Source organism: Mustela nivalis (genome assembly GCF_964662115.1).
Source record: "Mustela nivalis genome assembly, chromosome: 4".
In the NCBI taxonomy this organism is placed as follows: domain Eukaryota; kingdom Metazoa; phylum Chordata; class Mammalia; order Carnivora; family Mustelidae; genus Mustela; species Mustela nivalis.
Window position 1 is genome coordinate 33,889,857 of NC_139023.1, and position 19,959 is coordinate 33,909,815.

A 19,959-nucleotide genomic window follows, 5' to 3' on the forward strand; every position below is an offset into this window, starting at 1 on the left:
GACCCAGGAGTTTTGGTGAGGCCTCGGTTCTGGTAACAGTGGAGACCTGTCTCATTTCACAAGCAGACCAGAGCACACTTAGTTAAAATGTACCACATTCAGTCCAGAGTCCAAACACTGCCCACAACAAACAAAGGGAGCCTCTGCAGATGACTGGGCTGAAGGACAAAGTGGCCAGGCCACAACAGCAGAGCACACAGTAGAGACACTCCAAGAAGTGCCAGGCCCTGGAGAACAGGGAACACTACACTGCAGGGCACTACAGGACCTCTCCTTCATAAAGCCATTACCCTCAAGAACAAGAGACAGAGCTGACCTTCCTAACACAGAGACAGACAAAAGGAGAAGACAGAGGAATTTGTTCCAAATGAAAGAACAGGACAAGGTCACAGCTGGACATCTAAGTGAAACTGATGTAAGTAACACTTCTGATTGAAAATTTAAAGCACTAATCATGCTTGAGAGGAGGGCTGGGGGCCCCCAGCGCAGGCCAGGCATTCATCAGCCACAGGCCTTCGATCTCTCTGAGTAAGTGGTCGCCCTGTGGTCCTGCTGGCTCCATGTCATTCTGCAACTTCTTTGGTTGGCGAGGTTTTCCAGAACCACTTTGAGCCACTTGTCTATGTGAGCACCAAGTATGACTGTGAGCTTTTCTTCAGCTGCTGAAAGTATGAACGTGTGGCCACTCTCACTGAGACCATGCACGAGATCGTGTGGCTGAGTGTCAGGAGCACAATACAACTGAAGCCCTAAAAGTGTCCTGTGGTAGGTGTGGCCTTGGGCTGGGACACAAGTTCCTGAATGATGGTGCCAAGTCAGGGAAGCCCTGTTTCTGAATATTTATCCACTTGCTGAAGTTCAACTGGAAATGCAAATGATCTTCTGCCTCTCAGGAGCCATAGGCAGCAGTGCATACCCATTCCGGCTGGACTCTGCCCTGTGGCCACACTCCAACCATCTCACTGTGGAACTGGAGGCCCAGACATTCAGACGGGAAAGAGCTAGCTGAAGAAGCAGGAATTTGTGGCTCTACAAGGTTCTTCTTGGGAAAAACACTGGTTTGCTACAAAGGCCCACATCCTGCTGCCAGGATGGACCTGGAGGGCCCAACTGTGGGCTTACTTCAGCCTCTTGCCCATATGGGAGTCTCACTAAGGTGGGCCGTTAAGCCTAGAATGTCTTGGAATGATGTTGCATCCCCACCTTCTCTTCTCCTCAGCCCACTGTTCCCTCCTTGCCCATATGAAGTCACCCCATGGGAACGGGTTCTGAGACAGGCTCTCACCCTCACAAAGCTTGGTCCATCTTCCCCAGGCTATGCTGGGAGACAGAATGCAAAGGGAGACAGCTCTCACCAGCTGCTCCAGCATAAATCGTTACGTGAGTCACTCTGGTTAAACCCTTCCAAGCAGCCAGAATGGTGATGATCATTGACCCACTGGAGGAGTTGTCTAAGGGTACAGACCTCTGGTCTCTCAGTTATGAGAGGAGAAATCCCGAACCCTGTTTCACAATCTGTGCTGGTACATCTTGCCTCACTCAGGCTTAGGAAAGTGGTTGTTGCTCCATTATCCTGCCTGCCCAAGGCCAGGATTCAGAGCCCACAGTTCACACCTTCCCAGGAAGTAGTGACTGCACTATCTTGCACACGCTTTGAAGCTCTTGCTGTCTGGGAAGGAAGTGATGCTGAAGCTCCCTCCCATCTTAACTCCTCTACAGAGTAATCAGGAGATCCATAAACAAATGGAACCCCCCAAATAAAACAATAATAATAAAATAAAGCAATGATCACAAAGATACTAGACTTGAGAAAAGAGGGGAAGACATCAGTGAGACTATTAACACAGAGATAAAGAATAACATAGCAGAGATAAAGGTCTTAATAAATGAAACGAGATACATGCTTGATGGAATGGACAGCAGGCTGGAAGAAGCACAGGAACAAATTAATGACCTAGGAAATCAAGCTGAACAAAAGAGAGAAAAAAAGAATTATGCAAAACAAGAATAGACTTAGGGAACTCAGTGACTCCATCAAATGTAATAGCATTCCCTTTTTTTTTTTTTTAAAGATTTTATTTATTTACTTAACAGAGAGAGACACAGCAAGAAAGGGAACACCAAGCAAGGGGAGTGTGAGTGGGAGAAGCAGGCTTCCTTCCGATGCAGTGCTCGATCCCAGGACCCTGGGATCATGACCTGAGCTGAAGGCAGACACTTAATGACTGAGCCACCCAGGCGCCCCCTTGTGACAGCATTCTTATTATAGGGGTCCCAGAAGAGGAAGACAGAGATAAGGGGGCAGAAAATTGAAGAGGCAATAGCTAAAAACTTCACTCTTCTGGGGAAGGAAAAAGATATCCAGATCCAGGAGGCACAGAGAACCCCCAACAAAATCAACAAAAGCAGTTCCACACCAAGACTTGATTTTTTAATTTTAAGTAGGCACCACACCCAACATTGTGCTCAAGCTCACAACCCTAAAATCAAGAGTCTCATGCCTGAGCCAGCCAGGTACCCCACCAAGACATATTATAATTAAAATGGCAAAATATAGTGATAAGGAAAAAATATTAAAAGCAACAAGACAAAAGAAGACAGTTACATACAATGGAAACCCCATAAGACTATCAGTGGATTTTTTCATTAGAAATTTTCCAAGCCCAGAAAAAAAGAGGCATGATATATTCAAAGTGCTAAGTGGAAAAAACCTACAGGCAAGAATACTCTATCCAGCAAGGCTATCATTTGAAATAGGAGAGATAATAAATTTCCCAAACAAACAAAAGCTAAAGGAGTTCATGACCACTATGCCAGCCCTGCAAGAAATAAAGAAGACTCTTTGAGTGGAAAGGAAAGACCAAAATGACAGTATGAAGGTAGGAAACACAAGAGCAGCCAAAATGAATACTTCTGTAAAAAAAAAAAAAAAAATCAGTCAAGGAGCTCAGAAAATAGAAAGATGTAAAGTATGACACCATATAGCTAGAACATGACAAAGAGAAAAGTAAAGAATGAGTTCAAACTTAGATAATCATCAACTTAATAGAGACTGCCATATGTAGATGTTATGTACAAACCTGATGGTAACCACAAATAAATGGGCAAAGAATAAAGAGGAAGAAATCTAAATATATCACTAAAGAAAACCAGCAATCCATGAAAGATAGAACAACAAAAAAAGATCAGAGAAAATCTTCAGAAACAACCACAAAACAAGCAATACAATGGCAATAAATACATATCTATCAATAACTACTTTGAATGTAAACGTACTAAATGCACCAATCAGAAGAAGTAGGGTGACAGAATGGATAAAAAAACAAAACCCATCTGGATGCTGCCTATCAGAGAGTCATTTCAGACCTAAACACATCTGCAGACTGAGAGTGAGGGGATAGAGAAACATTTGTCATGTAAATGATGTCAAAGAAAGGTAGAGTAGCAATACTTAGCTCAGACAAAATAGACTTTAAAACAAAGACTGTAACAACAAAGGAGAACACTATATAATTATAAAGGGGACAATCAATCCAGTAAGAGGTAACATTTATAAATGTTTATGTACCCAATGTGGGAGCACCCAAATGCATAAAACAGTTAATAACAAACTTAAAGGAACCAATTCATAATAATGCAATAATAGTAGCAATTTTAACACCCCACTCACATCAATGGAGAGATCATCTAAACAGAAAGTCAACAAGGAAACAATGGCTTTGAATGACACAATGGACCAGATGGACTAACAGAAATACTTGGAACAGTCCACTCTAAAACAGCAGAATACACATTCCTTTCAAGTGCACATGGAATGTTCTCCAGAACGGAGATCACTTGTTAGGCCACAGAACAGGCCTCAACAAATTCAAAAAGAATGAAGTAATACTGTGCATCTTTTCTCAACACAGTGCTATGAAACTTTTTAGAAGTAAACCAGAAAAAAAATCTGGAAAAACCACAAATACATGGAGGTTAAATAACATGCTACTAAACAATAGATGGTTCATCTAAGAAATAAAAGAAAAAAATATTTTAAAAACATGAAAAGAAATAAAAATGAAAACATAATTGTTCAAAACCTTCAGGACCTAGCAAAAGCAGTTCTAAGAGGGAAGTTAATAGTAATACAGGCCTGCCTCAAGAATCAGAAGAATCTTGGGTGTGCCTGGGTGGCTCAGTGGTTAAGCCTCTGCCTTTGGCTCAGGTTATGATCTCAGGGCCCTGGGATGGAGCCCAGGGCTTTCTGCTCAGCAGGGAGCCTGCTTTCCCCTCCGCCCCCGCCTGCCTCTCTGCCTACTTGTGCTCTCTCTCTCTCTCTCTCTGTCAAATAAAATCTTAAAAAAGAAGAAGAAGAAGAAGAAGAAGAAGAAGAAGAAGAAGAAGAAGAAGAAGAAGAAGAAGAAGAAAAATATTAAATAAACAACCTAACCTTACACCCAAAGGAGCTAGGAAAAGAATAACAAACAAAACCTAAAACTAACAGAAGGAAGGAAATAATAAAGATTAGAGCAGAAATAAATGCTACAGAAACTTAAAAATACAATAGAACAGATCATTGAAACCAGGATCTGGTTCTTTGGAAAAAAAAGTCAAATAAATCAATAAACCTCTAACCAGACTTACCAAGAAAAAAATAGAAAGGATCCAAATAAATAAAATCACAAATGAGAGAGGAGAAATAGTAACCAACACCACTGAAATACAAACACTTATAAGAGAATATTATGGAAAACTTTATGCCAACAAATTGGACAATGTGGGAGAAATGGATAAATTCCTAGAAACATATAACCTACCAAAATGGAAACAGGAAGAAATAGAAAATTTGAACAGACCAATTGGCAGCAAAGAAATTGAATCAGTAATCAAAAAGCTCCCATCAAACAAAAGTCCAGGACCAAGTAGCTTCCCACAGGAATTCTACCCAACATCTAAGAAGAGTTAATACTTATTCTTCTTAATCTATTTCAAAAAATAAAAGAGGAAGGAAAACTTCCAAACTCATTCTATGAGGCCAGTGTTACCCTGATGCCAAAACCAGATAAAGATGTCTCAGAAAGAGAGACCTAGAGGCCAGTATCGCTGAGGAGCATAGATGCAAAAATTCTCAACAAAATACCAGGAAATCAAATCCAATAATATATCTTAAAAATTACTGACGACAATCAAGTGGGATTTATGCCTGAGTTGTAAGAGTGGTTCAGTGTTCCCAGATCAACCAATGTGATACGTCACATCAAGATGAGAAAGGATAAGAGCCATATGATCATTTCAATAGATGCAGAAAAAGCATTTGAGGGGTCCCTGGGTCGTTCAGCTGGTTAAGCATCTGACTCTTGGTCTCAGTTCAGTTCTTGATCTCGGGGTTATAAATTCAAGCCTCACATTGAAAAAGAAAAGAAAAGAAAAAGCATTTGCCAAATACAACATCCATTCATGATGAAAACCCTCAACATGGCAGGTTTAGAGGGAACTCACCTCAACATAATAAAGGCCATAAAAACTGAGAATCTTTTCCCCTAAAGTCAGAAATAAGACAAGGATGTGCACTCTTACCACTTCTATTCAACATAGCACTAGAAATCCTAGCCACAGCAATATGACAACATAAAAAGCATCCAAATCAGCAAGGAAGAAGTAAAACCTTCACTATTTACAGATGACATACTACTATGTATAGAAAACTGACAAGACTACCAAAAAACTTCTAGAATTGATACATGAATTCAGTCAAGTCACAGGATACAAAATCAGTATACAGAAACCTGTTACATTTCTATACACCAGTAATGAAGCAGCAAAAAGAGAAACCAAGGAATTGATCCCATTTACAATTGCACCAAAAATAATGATGCCTCAGAATAAACCCAACCAAAGAGGTGAAAGAACTGTACTCTGAAAACTACAGAACACTGACTGATAAAAGAAATTGAAGATGATACAAAGAAACAGAAAGATATACTGTGCTCATGGGTTGGGAGAACAAATATTGTTAAAGTGTCTGTACTACCCAAAGCAATCTACACGTTTAATGCAGTTCCTATCAAAATACCAAAAGCATTTTTCACAGAACTAGAACAAACAATCCCAAAATTTGTAGGGACCCACAAAAGACCCCAAACAGGCACAGCAATCTTGAAAAAGAAAAAGAAAAAAAAAAAAAGCTAAGCTGGAGGCATCACAATTCCAGACTTCAAGCTCTATTACAAAGCTGTAGTTATCAAAACAGTATGGTACTGGCATAAAAACAGACACATAGATCAATAGAACAGAATAGTAAATCCAGAAATAAACCCATAATTATATCGACAATTTCTCTTTGACAAAGCAGGAAAGAATAGCCAATGGGAAAAAGACAGTCTCTTCAACAAACGGTGTTGGGAAAACTGGACATCAACATGCAAAAGAAAGAAACTGATACTTTCTTACGCCAGATGCAAAATAAATTCAAAATGGATTAAAGACCTAACTGTGAGACCTTGAAACCATAAAAATCCTAGAAAATAGTACAGGCATTAATTTCTCTGACATCAGGTGTAGCAAGTTTTTTCTACATAGATCTCCTAAGTTAAGGGAAACAAAAGCAAAAACAAACTATTGGGACTACATCAAAATAAAAGCTTCTGCACAGCAAAGGAGACAATCAACAAAACTAAAGGGCAGCCTGAGGAATGGGGGAAGATATATGCCAATGACATATTCAGTAAAGGGTTAGCATCCAAGATTACACAAAGAACTTATGAAACTCAACACCCTGAATCCAAATAATCCAATTTAAAAATGAGCAAAAGACATGAACAGACACTTCTCCAAAGAAAGCATTCAGATGGCCAGACACATGAAAAAATGCTCACCATCACTCATCATCAGGGAGATGCAAATTGAAACTACAATGAGATATCACCTCACAGAGGTCAGAATAGCTAAAAATCAACAACCCAGGAAACAAGGATTGGCGAGGCTGCAGAGAAAAAAGAACCCTTGTGCACTGTCGGTGGCAATGCAAACGGGTGCAGCCCGTGGAAAACAGAATGGAAGGTCCTCAAAAAGCTACAAATAGGTGGGAGGAGCCAAGACGGTGGAGAAGTAGCGGGCTGAGACTACTTCAGCTAGCAGGAGATCAGCTAGATAGCTTATCTAAAGATTGCAAACACCTGCAAATCCATCGGCAGATCGAAGAGAAGAAGAGCAGCAATTCTAGAAACAGAAAAACAACCACTTTCTGAAAGGTAGGACCGGCGGAGAAGTGAATCCAAAGCGACGGGAAGATAGAACCTGGGGGGAGGGGCCAGCTTCCGGCAAGCGGCGGAGCAACGGAGCAACGGAGCACAAAATCAGGACTTTTAAAGTCTGTTCCGCTGAGGGACATCGCTCCAGAGGCTAAACCGGGGTGAAGCCCACGCGGGATCAGCATGGCCTCAGTTCCCACAGGGTCACAGAAGGATCGGGGGTATCTGAGTGTCGCAGAGCTTACAGGTATTAGAACAGGGAAGCCGGCTACAGAGACAGAGCCGACAGTGAGCTCACAGCTCAGGGTTACCTTGAAGCGGTCGCAGGCTCGGTGAGCTTCGAGCTCGGCCAGAGGTCAGGCAGACGGGAGTTACTGGGCGCTGTTCTCTGAAGGCGCACTGAGGAGTGGGGCCCCGGGCTCTCGGCTCCTCCGGCCGGAGAACAGGAGGCCGCCATTTGTATTCCTGTCCTCCGGAACTCTACGAAAAGCGCTCAGGGAACAAAAACTCCTGAAAGCAAACCCGAGCGGATTACTCAGCCCGGCCCCCCTGGTAAGGGCGGTCCAATTTTGCCTGGGACAAAGACATTTGAGAATCACTACACCAGGCCCCTCCCCCAGAAGATCAACAAAAAATCCAGCCAAGACCAAGTTTACCTACCAAGGAGTGCAGTTTCAATACCCAGGAGAGCAGCAGAATTCCAGAGGAGGAGAAAACAAAACACGGAACTCGTGGCTTTCTCCCTATGAGTCTTTAGTCTTGCAGTTAATTTAATTTATTTTTTCTTTTTCAGTTTTTTCTCTTCTTCTGCTAAAATTTTTTTAACCTTTACCCTTTTCTTTTTTAATGTTTTTTAACTAGTTTATCTAATATATATATATATATATATTTCTTTTTTTATACTTTTCTTTATTCGTTTTTTTAAATTTTTTTCTTTCTTTCTTTCTGAAACTCGTTTTATCCCCTTTCTCCCCTCCCCCCCCAGGATTTGGGATCTCTTCTGATTTGGTTAAAGCATACGTTCCTGGGGTTGTTGCCACCCTTTTAGTATTTTACTTGCTCCTTCATATACTCTTATCTGGACAAAATGACAATGTGGAAAAATTCACTGCAAAAAATAAAAAATAAAAAATAAAAAAAAATAAACAAGAGGCAGTACCGAAGGCTAGGGACCTAATCAATACAGACATTGGTAATATGTCAGATCTAGAGTTCAGAATGACAATTCTCAAGGTTCTAGCCAGGCTCGAAAAAGGCATGGAAGATATTAGAGAAACCCTCTTGGGAGATATAAAAGCCCTTTCTGGAGAAATGAAAGAATTAAAATCTAACCAAGTTGAAATCAAAAAAGCTATTAATGAGGTGCAATCAAAAATGGAGGCTCTCACTGCTAGGATAAATGAGGCAGAAGAAAGAATTAGCGATATAGAAGACCAAATGATAGAGAATAAAGAAGCTGAGCAAAAGAGGGACAAACAGCTACTGGACCATGAGGAGAGAATTTGAGAGATAAGTGACACCATAAGATGAAACAACATTAGAATAATTGGGATTCCAGAAGAAGAAGAAAGAGACAGGGGAGCAGAAGGTATACTGGAGAGAATTATTGGGGAGAATTTCCCCAATATGGCAAAGGGAATGAGCATCAAAATTCAGGAGGTTCAGAGAACACCCCTCAAAATCAATAAGAATAGGCCCACACCCCATCACCTAATAGTAAAATTTACAAGCCTTAGTGACAAAGAGAAAATCCTAAAAGCAGCCCGGGAAAAGAAGTCTGTAACATACAATGGTAAAAATTTTAGATTGGCAGCTGACTTATCCACAGAGACCTTGCAGGACAGAAAGAGCTGGCATGATATATTCAGAGCACTAAATGAGAAAAACATGCAGCCAAGAATACTATATCCAGCTAGGCTATCATTGAAAATAGAAGGAGAGATTAAAAGCTTCCAGGACAAACAAAAACTGAAAGAATTTGCAAACACCAAACCAGCTCTACAGGAAATATTGAAAGGGGTCCTCTAAGCAAAGAGAGAGCCTACAAGTGGTAGATCAGAAAGGAACAGAGACCATATACAGTAACAGCCACCTTACAGGCAATACAATGGCACTAAATTCATATCTCTCAATAGTTACCCTGAATGTTAATGGGCTAAATGCCCCTGTCAAAAGACACAGGGTATCAGAATGGATAAAAAAACAAAACCCATCTATATGTTGCCCGCAAGAAACACATTTTAAGCCCAAAGACACCTCCAGATTTAAAGTGAGGGGGTGGAAAAGAATTTACCATGCTAATGGACATCAGAAGAAAGCAGGAGAGGCAATCCTTATATCAGATCAATTAGATTTTAGGCCAAAGACTATAACAAGAGATGAGGAAGGATACTATATCATACTCAAAGGGTCTGTCCAACAATAAGATCAAACAATTTTAAATGTCTATGCCCCCAGTGTGGCAGCAGTCAACTATATAAACCCATTAATAACAAAATCAAAGAAACACATCAACAATAATACAATAATAGTAGGGGACTTTAAGACTTCCCTCACTGAAATGGACAGATCATCAAAGCAAAAGATCAACAAGGAAATAAAGGCCTTAAATGACACACTGGACCAGATGGACATCACAGATATATTCAGAACATTTTATCCCAAAGCAACAGAATACACATTCTTCTCTAGTGCACATGGAACATTCTCCAGAATAGATCACATCCTCGGTCCTAAATCAGGACTCAACCGGTGTCAAAAAATTGGGATCATTCCCTGCATATTTTCAGACCACAATGCTCTGAAGCTAGAACTCAACCACAAGAGGAAGTTTGGAAAGAACCCAAATACATGGAGACTAAACAGCATCCTTCTAAAGAATGAATGGGTCAACCAGGAAATTAGAGAAGAATTGAAAAAAATCATGGAAACAAATGATAATGAAAACACAACAGTTCAAAATCTGTGGGACACAACAAAGGCAGTCCTGAGAGGAAAATATATAGCGGTACAAGCCTTTCTCAAGAAACAAGAAAGGTCTCAGGTACACAACCTAACCTTACACCTAAAGGAGCTGGAGAAAGAACAAGAAAGAAACCCTAAACCCAGCAGGAGAAGAGAAATCATAAAGATCAGAGCAGAAATCAATGAAATAGAAACCAAAAAAACAATAGAACAAATCAACAAAACTAGGAGCTGGTTCTTTGAAAGAATTAATAAAATTGATAAACCCCTGGCCCGACTTATCAAAAAGAAAAGAGAAAGGACCCAAATAAATAAAATCATGAATGAAAGAGGAGAGATCACAACTAACACCAAAGAAATACAAACAATTATAAGAACATACTATGAGCAACTCTACACCAACAAATTTGACAATCTGGAAGAAATAGATGCATTCCTAGAAACATATAAATGACCACAACTGAACCAGGAAGAAATAGAAAGCCTGAACAGACCCATAACAGTCTGGAGATTGAAACAGTCATTAAAAATCTCCAAACAAACAAAAGCCCAGGGCCAGACGGCTTCCCGGGGTAATTCTACCAAACATTTAAAGAACTAATTCCTATTCTCCTGAAACTGTTCCAAAAAATAGAAATGGAAGGAAAACTTCCAAACTCATTTTATGAGGCCAGCATCACCTTGATCCCAAAACCAGGCAAGGATCCCACCAAAAAAGAGAGCTATAGACGGATATCCTTGATGAACACAGATGCGAAAATACTCAACAAAATACTAGCCAATAGGATTCAACAGTACATTAAAAAGATTATTCACCACGACCAAGTGGGATTTATTCCAGGGCTGCAAGGTTGGTTCAACATCCGCAAATCAGTCAATGTGATACAACACATCAATAAAAGTAAGAACAAGAACCATATGATACTCTCAATAGATGCTGAAAAAGCATTTGACAAAGTACAGCATCCCTTCCTGATCAAAACTCTTCAAAGTGTAGGGATAGAGGGCACATACCTCAATATCATCAAAGCCGTCTATGAAAAACCCACCGCAAATATCATTCTCAATGGAGAAAAACTGAAAGCTTTTCCGCTAAGGTCAGGAACACGGCAGGGATGTCCATTATCACCACTGCTATTCAACATAGTACTAGAGGTCCTAGCCTCAGCAATCAGACAACAAAAGGAAATTAAAGGCATCCAAATCGGCAAAGTAGAAGTCAAATTATCACTCTTCGCAGATGATATGATACTATATGTGGAAAACCCAAAAGACTCCACTCCAAAACTGCTAGAACTTGTACAGGAATTCAGTAAAGTGTCAGGATATAAAATCAATGCACAGAAATCAGTTGCATTTCTCTACACCAACAACAAGACAGAAGAAAGAGAAATTAAGGAGTCAATCCCATTTACAATTGCACCTAAAACCAAAACCATAAGATACCTAGGAATAAACCTAACCAAAGAGGCACAGAATCTATACTCAGAAAACTATAAAGTACTCATGAAAGAAATTGAGAAAGACACAAAGAAATGGAAAAATGTTCCATGCTCCTGAATTGGAAGAATAAACATTGTGAAAATGTCTATGCTACCTAAAGCAATCTACACATTTAATGCAATTCCTATCAAAGTACCATCCATCTTTTTCAAAGAAATGGAACAAATAATCCTAAAATTTATATGGAACCAGAAAAGACCTCGAATAGCCAAAGGAATATTGAAAAAGAAAGCCAAAGTTGGTGGCATCACAATTCTGGACTTCAAGCTCTATTACAAAGCTGTCATCATCAAGACAGCATGGTACTGGCACAAAAACAGACACATAGATCAATGGAACAGAATAGAAAGCCCAGAAATAGACCTTCAACTCTATGGTCAACTAATCTTCGACAAAGCAGGAAAGAATGTCCAATGGAAAAAAGACAGCCTCTTCAATAAATGGTGTTGGGAAAATTGGACAGCCACATGCAGAAAAATGAAACTGGACCATTTCCTTACACCACACACGAAAATAGACTCAAAATGGATGAAGGACCTCAATGTGAGAAAGGAATCCATCAGAATCCTTGAGGAGAACACAGGCAGCAACCTCTTTGACCTCAACCGCAACATCTTCCTAGGAACATCGCCAAAGGCAAGGGAAGCAAGGGCAAAAATGAACTATTGGGATTTTATCAAGATCAAAAGCTTTTGCACAGCAAAGGAAACAGTTAACAAAACCAAAAGACAACTGACAGAATGGGAGAAGATATTTGCAAACAATATATCAGATAAAGGGCTAGTGTCCAAAATCTATAAAGAACTTAGCAAACTCAACACCCAAAGAACAAATAATCCAATCAAGAAATGGGCAGAGGACATGAACAGACATTTCTGCAAAGAAGACATCCAGATGGCCAACAGACACATGAAAAAGTGCTCCATATCACTCGGCATCAGGGAAATACAAATCAAAACCACAATGAGGTATCACCTCACAGCAGTCAGAATGGCTAAAATTAACAAGTCAGAAAATGACAGATGCTGGCGAGGATGCGGAGAAAGGGGAATCCTCCTACACTGTTGGTGGGAATGCAAGCTGGTGCAACTTCTCTGGAAAACAACATGGAGGTTCTTTAAAATGTTGAAAATAGAACTACTCTATGACCCAGCAATAGCACTACTGGGTATTTACCCTAAAGATACAAACGTAGTGATCCAAAGGGGCACGTGTACCCGAATGTTTATAGCAGCAATGTCCACAATAGCCAAACTATGGAAAGAACCTAGATGTCCATCAACAGATGAATGGATAAAGAAGAAGTGGTATATATACACAATGGAATACTATGCAGCCATCAAAAGAAATGAAATCTTGCCATTTGCGACAACGTGGATGGAACTAGAGCGTATCATGCTTAGCGAAATAAGTCAAGCGGAGAAAGACAACTATCATATGATATCCCTGATATGAGGAAGTGGTGATGCAACATGGGGGTTTAAGGGGGTAGGAGAAGAATAAATGAAACAAGATGGGATTGGGAGGGAGACAAACCATAAGTGACTCTTAATCTCACAAAACAAACTGAGGGTTGATGGGGGGAGGGGGTTGGGAGAAGGGGCTGGGATTATGGACATTGGGGAGGGTATGTGCTTTGGTGAGTGCTGTGAAGTGTGTAAACCTGGTGATTCACAGACCTGTACCCCTAGGGATAAAAATATATGTTTATAAAAAATAAAAAATAATTAAATAATTTTAAAAAGCTACAAATAGAACTTTCCTAGGATCCAGCAATTGCACTACCCAAATAATACAAAAACACTAATTCCAAGAGGTACATATACCCATCTTTTTATAGCAGCACTATTTATAATAGCCAAGGTATGGAAACAATGCAATTGTCCCTTGCTGTGGTACACACACACACACACACACACACACACAGGAATATTACTTGGCCTTAAAAAGACTGAAATCTCGCCATTTGCAATGAATGGATAGAGCTAGCGAGTATAATGCCAAATGAAGTAAGTCAGTGAAAGACAAATACGGTATGAATCTTATATGTGGAGTTTAAGAAACAAGACAAACAAGCAAAGGGAAAAAGAGAGAGAGGCAAGCCAAGAAACAGACTCTTAACTATAGAGAACAAATTGGCGGTTATTAGAGGGGAGGTGGTGGGGGGTGAGGAAAAAGGTGAAAGGGGTTAAGAGTATCCTTATCATGAGGAGCACTGAGAATGGGTAGAGCCGTTGAATTACTCTATTGCACACCCGAAACTAATATAGCACCGTATGTTTATGATACTGGAATTAAAAGTTTTTAAATACTTAAAACATGAACAATCTAGAAAATATTTGTTATTCTTATGAAAACAGCTAATATCCCTAATAAACAATGAGACATAGAAAAAGGAAAAGATGAATAATGCAGTTCAAAAAGTGGTAAAGAACACAGGCAGACAGCTTACAGATCAATAGCAATTACCATAACAATGAACATTCATTGAACAGTTGAGTGTCACGTGATGTTCATATGTTAATACATTCAATCCTCACCAAGACCCACTGAGGTAGGGAATATGGGAACATGGAAAAATTCATTTTTTTAAAAGTTAGTATTTCTGTAATGTTTGAAGTTTTTACAGTATAGAACAAGGAAGAAAAAGCAGCATAAACCTAAGGTAAGTACCATGATGGCTAAAGTCCAAAACGGAGCTGTTTTTGGAATATCAGAAGGAAATTTAAACACCAGATAGGTGAATAGATTGGATGGCATATAATATTGCTTTCAAATGTAAATTCTACTATTTGGGGAATTAAGAAATGATTCTTAAAAGCCAGACACTGGGCTTCCCTAATCAATTCATAAGTTCTTTCAACAGCATCCTTTGCAAGTAGTTAAACCTCTTGAAAAAATATACTCTCCAATTTTAGACCAAATCCTACATTATTCTGTCTTCATGTCTTTTAATATTACTTGTGTCTTTTATACCATACTATGGATTAATCATTTACCATGGCTTACGTGAAATAAAATCTAATGAAATAAAATGTTTCTCCATTTTGCCACATTACAATCTTAGGAAACATCCCTGAGAAGACAAGTCAAATCATTCATGTTGATGAATTTGGTTATATACCCGCAATAATTCTCTTTGCCACTAGATGGTGATTTAGCTAATGCTGTGCTGAGAAGCTCTTAGAACAGGAGATTGGCATTGGCCACCAAGGGAGCTACTTAATTAGGAAGTCAAGTCAAGTAAGAAGAAGGGAAATACAAGTGTAATTAACATATTCACTTGTGAATGGCAAAGGAAAAAACATCAAGTCAAAAGGAGGGAGCAAACCATATGCATATTAAGGAACTTCTGTAAGAATTATGGGAAAATTCAGAACATGAGAAGTAAGTAAAAAATAGAAGAGATGTTTTAAAATACCTACTGTACAGTCTTGAAGAACTAATTGGGGCCATGTATTTTTAGATCCACTCCTTATTTTGACGTCCACAGTTCAGATGGAATATTCTCACTCTGCCCTCTATCCATATTTTACTGCAGCATTGTACCCAGAAGTTACTTGAATTATTTAGGCTATTTTTACCTCAATCCTTTTGAGGGACAAAGGCTACAAGAGGCTAAGAAATGTGTTTTCAGATAATAAACATGCAATTAAATAATTTTCTCTCTCCTTCCTAAGGTTATTTTATACACTTATTTTTCTTATACTTTACTGAGGTATAAATGTATATAAAACTCAAGATATAAAATTTAGATCTAATTTATCCAAAAACTAACCACCTCAAAGCCAAAATGCCTTTAACTTGACTAACGATAACAACAACAGAAAGAACTGTTAGTACTACAAGGGAATACTCATGCCCAGCCATTGGCAAAGGTTCCACAGAATCTGCATTATAGTCGTAAGAAGTTGGGTTATTTGGTCATGTTAAAGTGTAACAAAAAGGACGTGGAATGTCTTTATATAACTTAGAAAATCACAACCATTTACTCTCAGCAATATCTGATTGAGTTCCAAGTGATCCTTTCTTTTCTTACCTGTAAGGCTGTACTTTAATCCCAAGGTCTTGAAATTCTAGTGCTTTCTTCACGACAGCTTCATTTTCTTCTGGGTAGACTGAACATGTGCAATAAACGACTGCTTGAGCCTTAGTAACTATAAAGGAGGTGTAATTAATAATAATAATGGCCCCATTAACAATTCTAAACAGATTTATGTTTCCAAACATCTACTTGATACTAATACCACATGGCTGTAATGGGAATAATTTCCATAAACGCTTGCATGACTCCCCTTTAAAGCACAGATTAGTAATGTAAGACTGTGACTGAGAAGTAAAGGAAGTCTAATTGGATTGTATAGAAACTGAAAATTCTTTTTTTTCTTTTTTCTTTTTTTCAAATTTTAATTTAAATTCTAGTTCGTTAACATACAGTGTGATATTAGTTTCCTGTGTAGAAATTAGTGATTCGTCACTTACATCCAATACCCAGTACTCATCACAGTAAGTGCCCTCCTTAATCCCCATCACCCATTTAATCCACCCCGCCATTTACCTCCCCTCTAGAAACCCTCAGTTTGTTCTCTATAGTTAAGAGTCCACTTTCTGGTTTGCCTCTTTTTTTTCTCTCCTGTGTTCATCTGTTCTGTGTCTTACTTAAACCCTATGTATAAGTGAAATCATATGGAATTTGTCTTTCTTTGAATGACTTCACTTAGCATAATACTCTCTAGCTCCGTCCACATTGTTGCAAATGGCAAGATTTCATTCCTTTTTGTGGCTGAGCAATATTCCATTGTGTATACACACCCCATCGTCTTTATCCATTCATCTGTCAATTCACATTAGGGCTCTTTCCATAATTTGGCTATTGTTGATGATGCTGCGATGAACACTATGAACACTGGCATGCATGTGTCTCTTCATATCAGTATTTTTCTATCCTTTGGGTAAATACCTAGTAGTACAATTGCTGGATCATAGGGTAGTTCTGTTTTTGACTTTTCGAGGAGCCTTTGTACTGTCTTCCAGAATGACTGCACCAGTTTGCATTCCCACCAACAGTTAAGAGGGTTCCCCTTTCTCAGCATCCTTGCCAATATCTGTTGTTTTTGTGTTGTTAATTTTAGCCATTCTGACAGGTGTGAGGTGATACCTCATTGTACTTTTGATTTGCATTTCCCTGCTGATGAGTGATGTTGAGAATCTTTTCATGTGTCTGTTGGCCTTTTGGATGTCTTCTTTGGAAAAATGTTATTCATGTCTTCTGCCATTTCTTAACTGGATTATTTGGTTTGGGGTGTTGAGTTTGACAAGTTCTTTACAGATTTTGGATACTAACCATTTATTGGATATTTGTAAATATCTTCTCCCATTCCAGAGGTTGCCTTTTAGTTTTTTTGGTTGTTTACTTCACTGGACAGAAGATTTTTATCTTGATGAAATCCCAAAAGTTTATTTTTGCTTTTATTTCCCTTGACTCAAGGGCCCTATCTAGTAAGAAGTTGCTATGTCTAATGTAAAAGAGGTTACTGCCTGTGTTCTCATCTAGGATTTTGATTGTTTCTTATCTCATATTTAGGTCTTTCACCCATTTTGAATTTATTTTTGTGTATGGGACGATAAAGTGGTCCAGTTTCATTCTTTTGCATGTTGCTGTCCAGTTTTCCCAACACCATTTGTTGAAGAGAGACTGTCTTTTTCCCATTGGATATTCTTTCCCGCTTTGTTGAAGATTAGTTCTGGGTCCATTTCGGGGTTTTCCATGCTGTTCCATGGATCTATGTGTCCGTTTCTGTGCCAATAACATACTGTCTTGATCATTACAGCTTTGTAGTATAACTTGAAGTCCAGAATTGTGATGCCTCCAGCTTTGTTTTGCTTTTTTAAGATTGCTTTGGTTATTTGGGGTCTTTTGTGGTTCTGTACAGTTTTAGGATTATTTGTTCTAATTCTATGAAAAGTGATGGTGGTATCTTGATAGGAATTGCATTAAATGTGTAGATTGCTTTGCATAGTGCAACATTTAAACAATATTTGTTCTCCTGATCTATGAACATGGAATGTTTTTCCACTTCTTTGTATCATTTTCAATTTCATTCTCCAGTGTTTTACAGTTTTCAGAGAACAGGTCTTTCACCTCTTTGGTTGGTTTATTCCTATGTGTCTTATGATTTTTGGTACAGTTGTATATGATATAAATTCCTTGATTTCTCTTTTTGCTGCTTCATTATTGGTGTACAGAAATGCAACACATTTCTGTCCGTTGATTTTGTATCCTGTGACTTTACTGAATTTGTGTTACTGGTTCTAGTAATTTTTTAGTGGAGTCTTTTGTGTTATCCAAATAGAGTATCATGTGACCTGCAAATAGTGAAAGTTTGACATTTTTCTTGCCAATTTGGGTGCCTTTTATTTTTTTGGTTATCTGATTGCTAGGCTAGGAATTCCAGTATTATGTTAAGTAACAGCAGTGAGATTGGGCATCCCTGTCTTGTTACTGACTGTAAAGGAAAAGTTCTCATTTTTCCCCCCACTAAGGATGATATTAGCTATGGGTTTTTCATATATGGCCTTTTTTTTTTAAGATTTTATTTATTTATTTGTCAGAGAGAGAGAGAGAGAGAGAGCGAGCACAAGCAGACAGTGTGGCAGGCAGAGAGAGAGAGGGAGAAGCAGACTCCCTGCTGAGCAGGGAGCCTAATGTAAGACTCGATAGATATCGCTTTTATTATGTTGAGGTTATGTTCCCTCTATCCCTACTCTATTGAGGTTTTTTAATCATGAATGCATGTTGTATTTTGTCAAATCCTTTTTTTGCATCTATTGAGAGGATCATGTGGTTCTTATTGTTTCTTTTATTAATGTGGTATATCATGTTGATTGATTTACTGATGTTGAACCACACTTGCAACCCAGTAATAAATCTCACTTGATCGTGAATAATACTTCTAATGTATTGTTGGGTTTGGCTTGCTAATATTTTATTGAGAATTTTGCATCCATGTTCATCCTTTGTCTGTTTTTGGAATTAAGGTAATACAGCCTTGTAGAAAGAGTTTGAAAGTCTTCTCTCCATTTCTATTTTTTGTAATAGTTGGAGAATAGGTATTAATCTTTAATGTTTGGTAGAATTTCTTGGGAGGCCATCTTGCTCTGCGCTTTTGTTTGCTGGGAGAGTTTTTTGTTTTGTTTTGTTTTTTAAAGACTTTTTAAAATTTATTTGAGAGAGAGAGAGAGAGAGAGTGTGTGTGTGTGTGTGTGTGTGTGTGTGTGTAGGGAGGCAAAGGAAGAAGGAGAGAATTTTTAAGCAGCCTTTCCACTGAGCACAGAGTCTGATGAGTGCTCAGTCCCAGGACACTGAGATCATGACCTGAGTCAAAAATCAAGAGTCAGATGCTTAACCAACTGAGCCACCTAGGCACCTCTGTTGGGAGGTTTTTGATTACTGATTCCATTTCTTTGCTGGTTATCAGTCTGTTCAAGTTTTCTATTTCTTCCTGTTTCAGTTTTGGCAGTTTATATGTTTCTAGGAATTTATCCATTTCTTCTAGGTTGTCCAATATGTTGGTATCACGTTTTTCATAACATTCTCTTACAACTGTATTTCTGTGTTGTTGGTTTTTATTTCTCCTCTCTCATTTGTGATTTTATTTATTTGGGTCCTTTCTTCCTTCTTTTTGATAAGTCTGAGTAGGGGTTTATCGATTTTATTGTTTTCAAAGAACAGGCTGCTGGTTTCATCGATCTATCTGGAAACTGGAAGCTCAAGCAATGTGACCAAGCCAGTTACAGACAAGCAACACTGCATAGCACCATGAGCTTGATCCTCCTGGCTTTTTCCCACAAACCATATCACAGAACTAGTTTAAAGGACTCTATATCCATACTCGGTATGGATTCCAATTCTTTACTTAACTGCTGTATGAACCTGGCAAATTTAGTTAAACTCTCAGATTCTTCTTCTGTAAAATGAGATAAGACTACTACTGGCACTCACTCATTTATTCACACATTATCAAGCACCTACTCCATGTTAAGCACTATTCTAGGCATCCAAGATACACAGACAAAAATCGCTGCCCCTGGGGAGCTGCTTTTCCATGCTTTATTGACATGATAAGACACAAATAGTTAAATCAGATAGTATCTTTAGGAGGTGATAAGTGCTGTAGAGAAAAAGTATGGATGGAGGATAGTTTCAGGAGATGATACTGTAATTTTAAATAAAGTAATTAGAGAAAGCATCAAAAAATTA

The 19,959-nt window shown here is 38.7% G+C and overlaps 1 protein-coding gene across 3 annotated transcripts in view; it reads right to left on the minus strand.

The window, feature by feature from the left end:
* The window catches only part of NSUN7 (NOP2/Sun RNA methyltransferase family member 7), a 58,460-nt gene that overhangs the window by 7,636 nt on the left and 30,865 nt on the right, over positions 1-19,959 (minus strand). For all 3 annotated transcript variants that reach the window (XR_014311187.1, XM_082728840.1, XM_082728839.1), the window contains one exon: positions 15,739-15,856. Coding sequence is in view for 2 of the 3 variants with exons in the window: in XM_082728840.1 (XP_082584966.1) it covers positions 15,739-15,856 (118 nt within the window). In the remaining variant the exon portion in view is untranslated. The remainder of the gene's footprint in view (positions 1-15,738; positions 15,857-19,959) is intronic.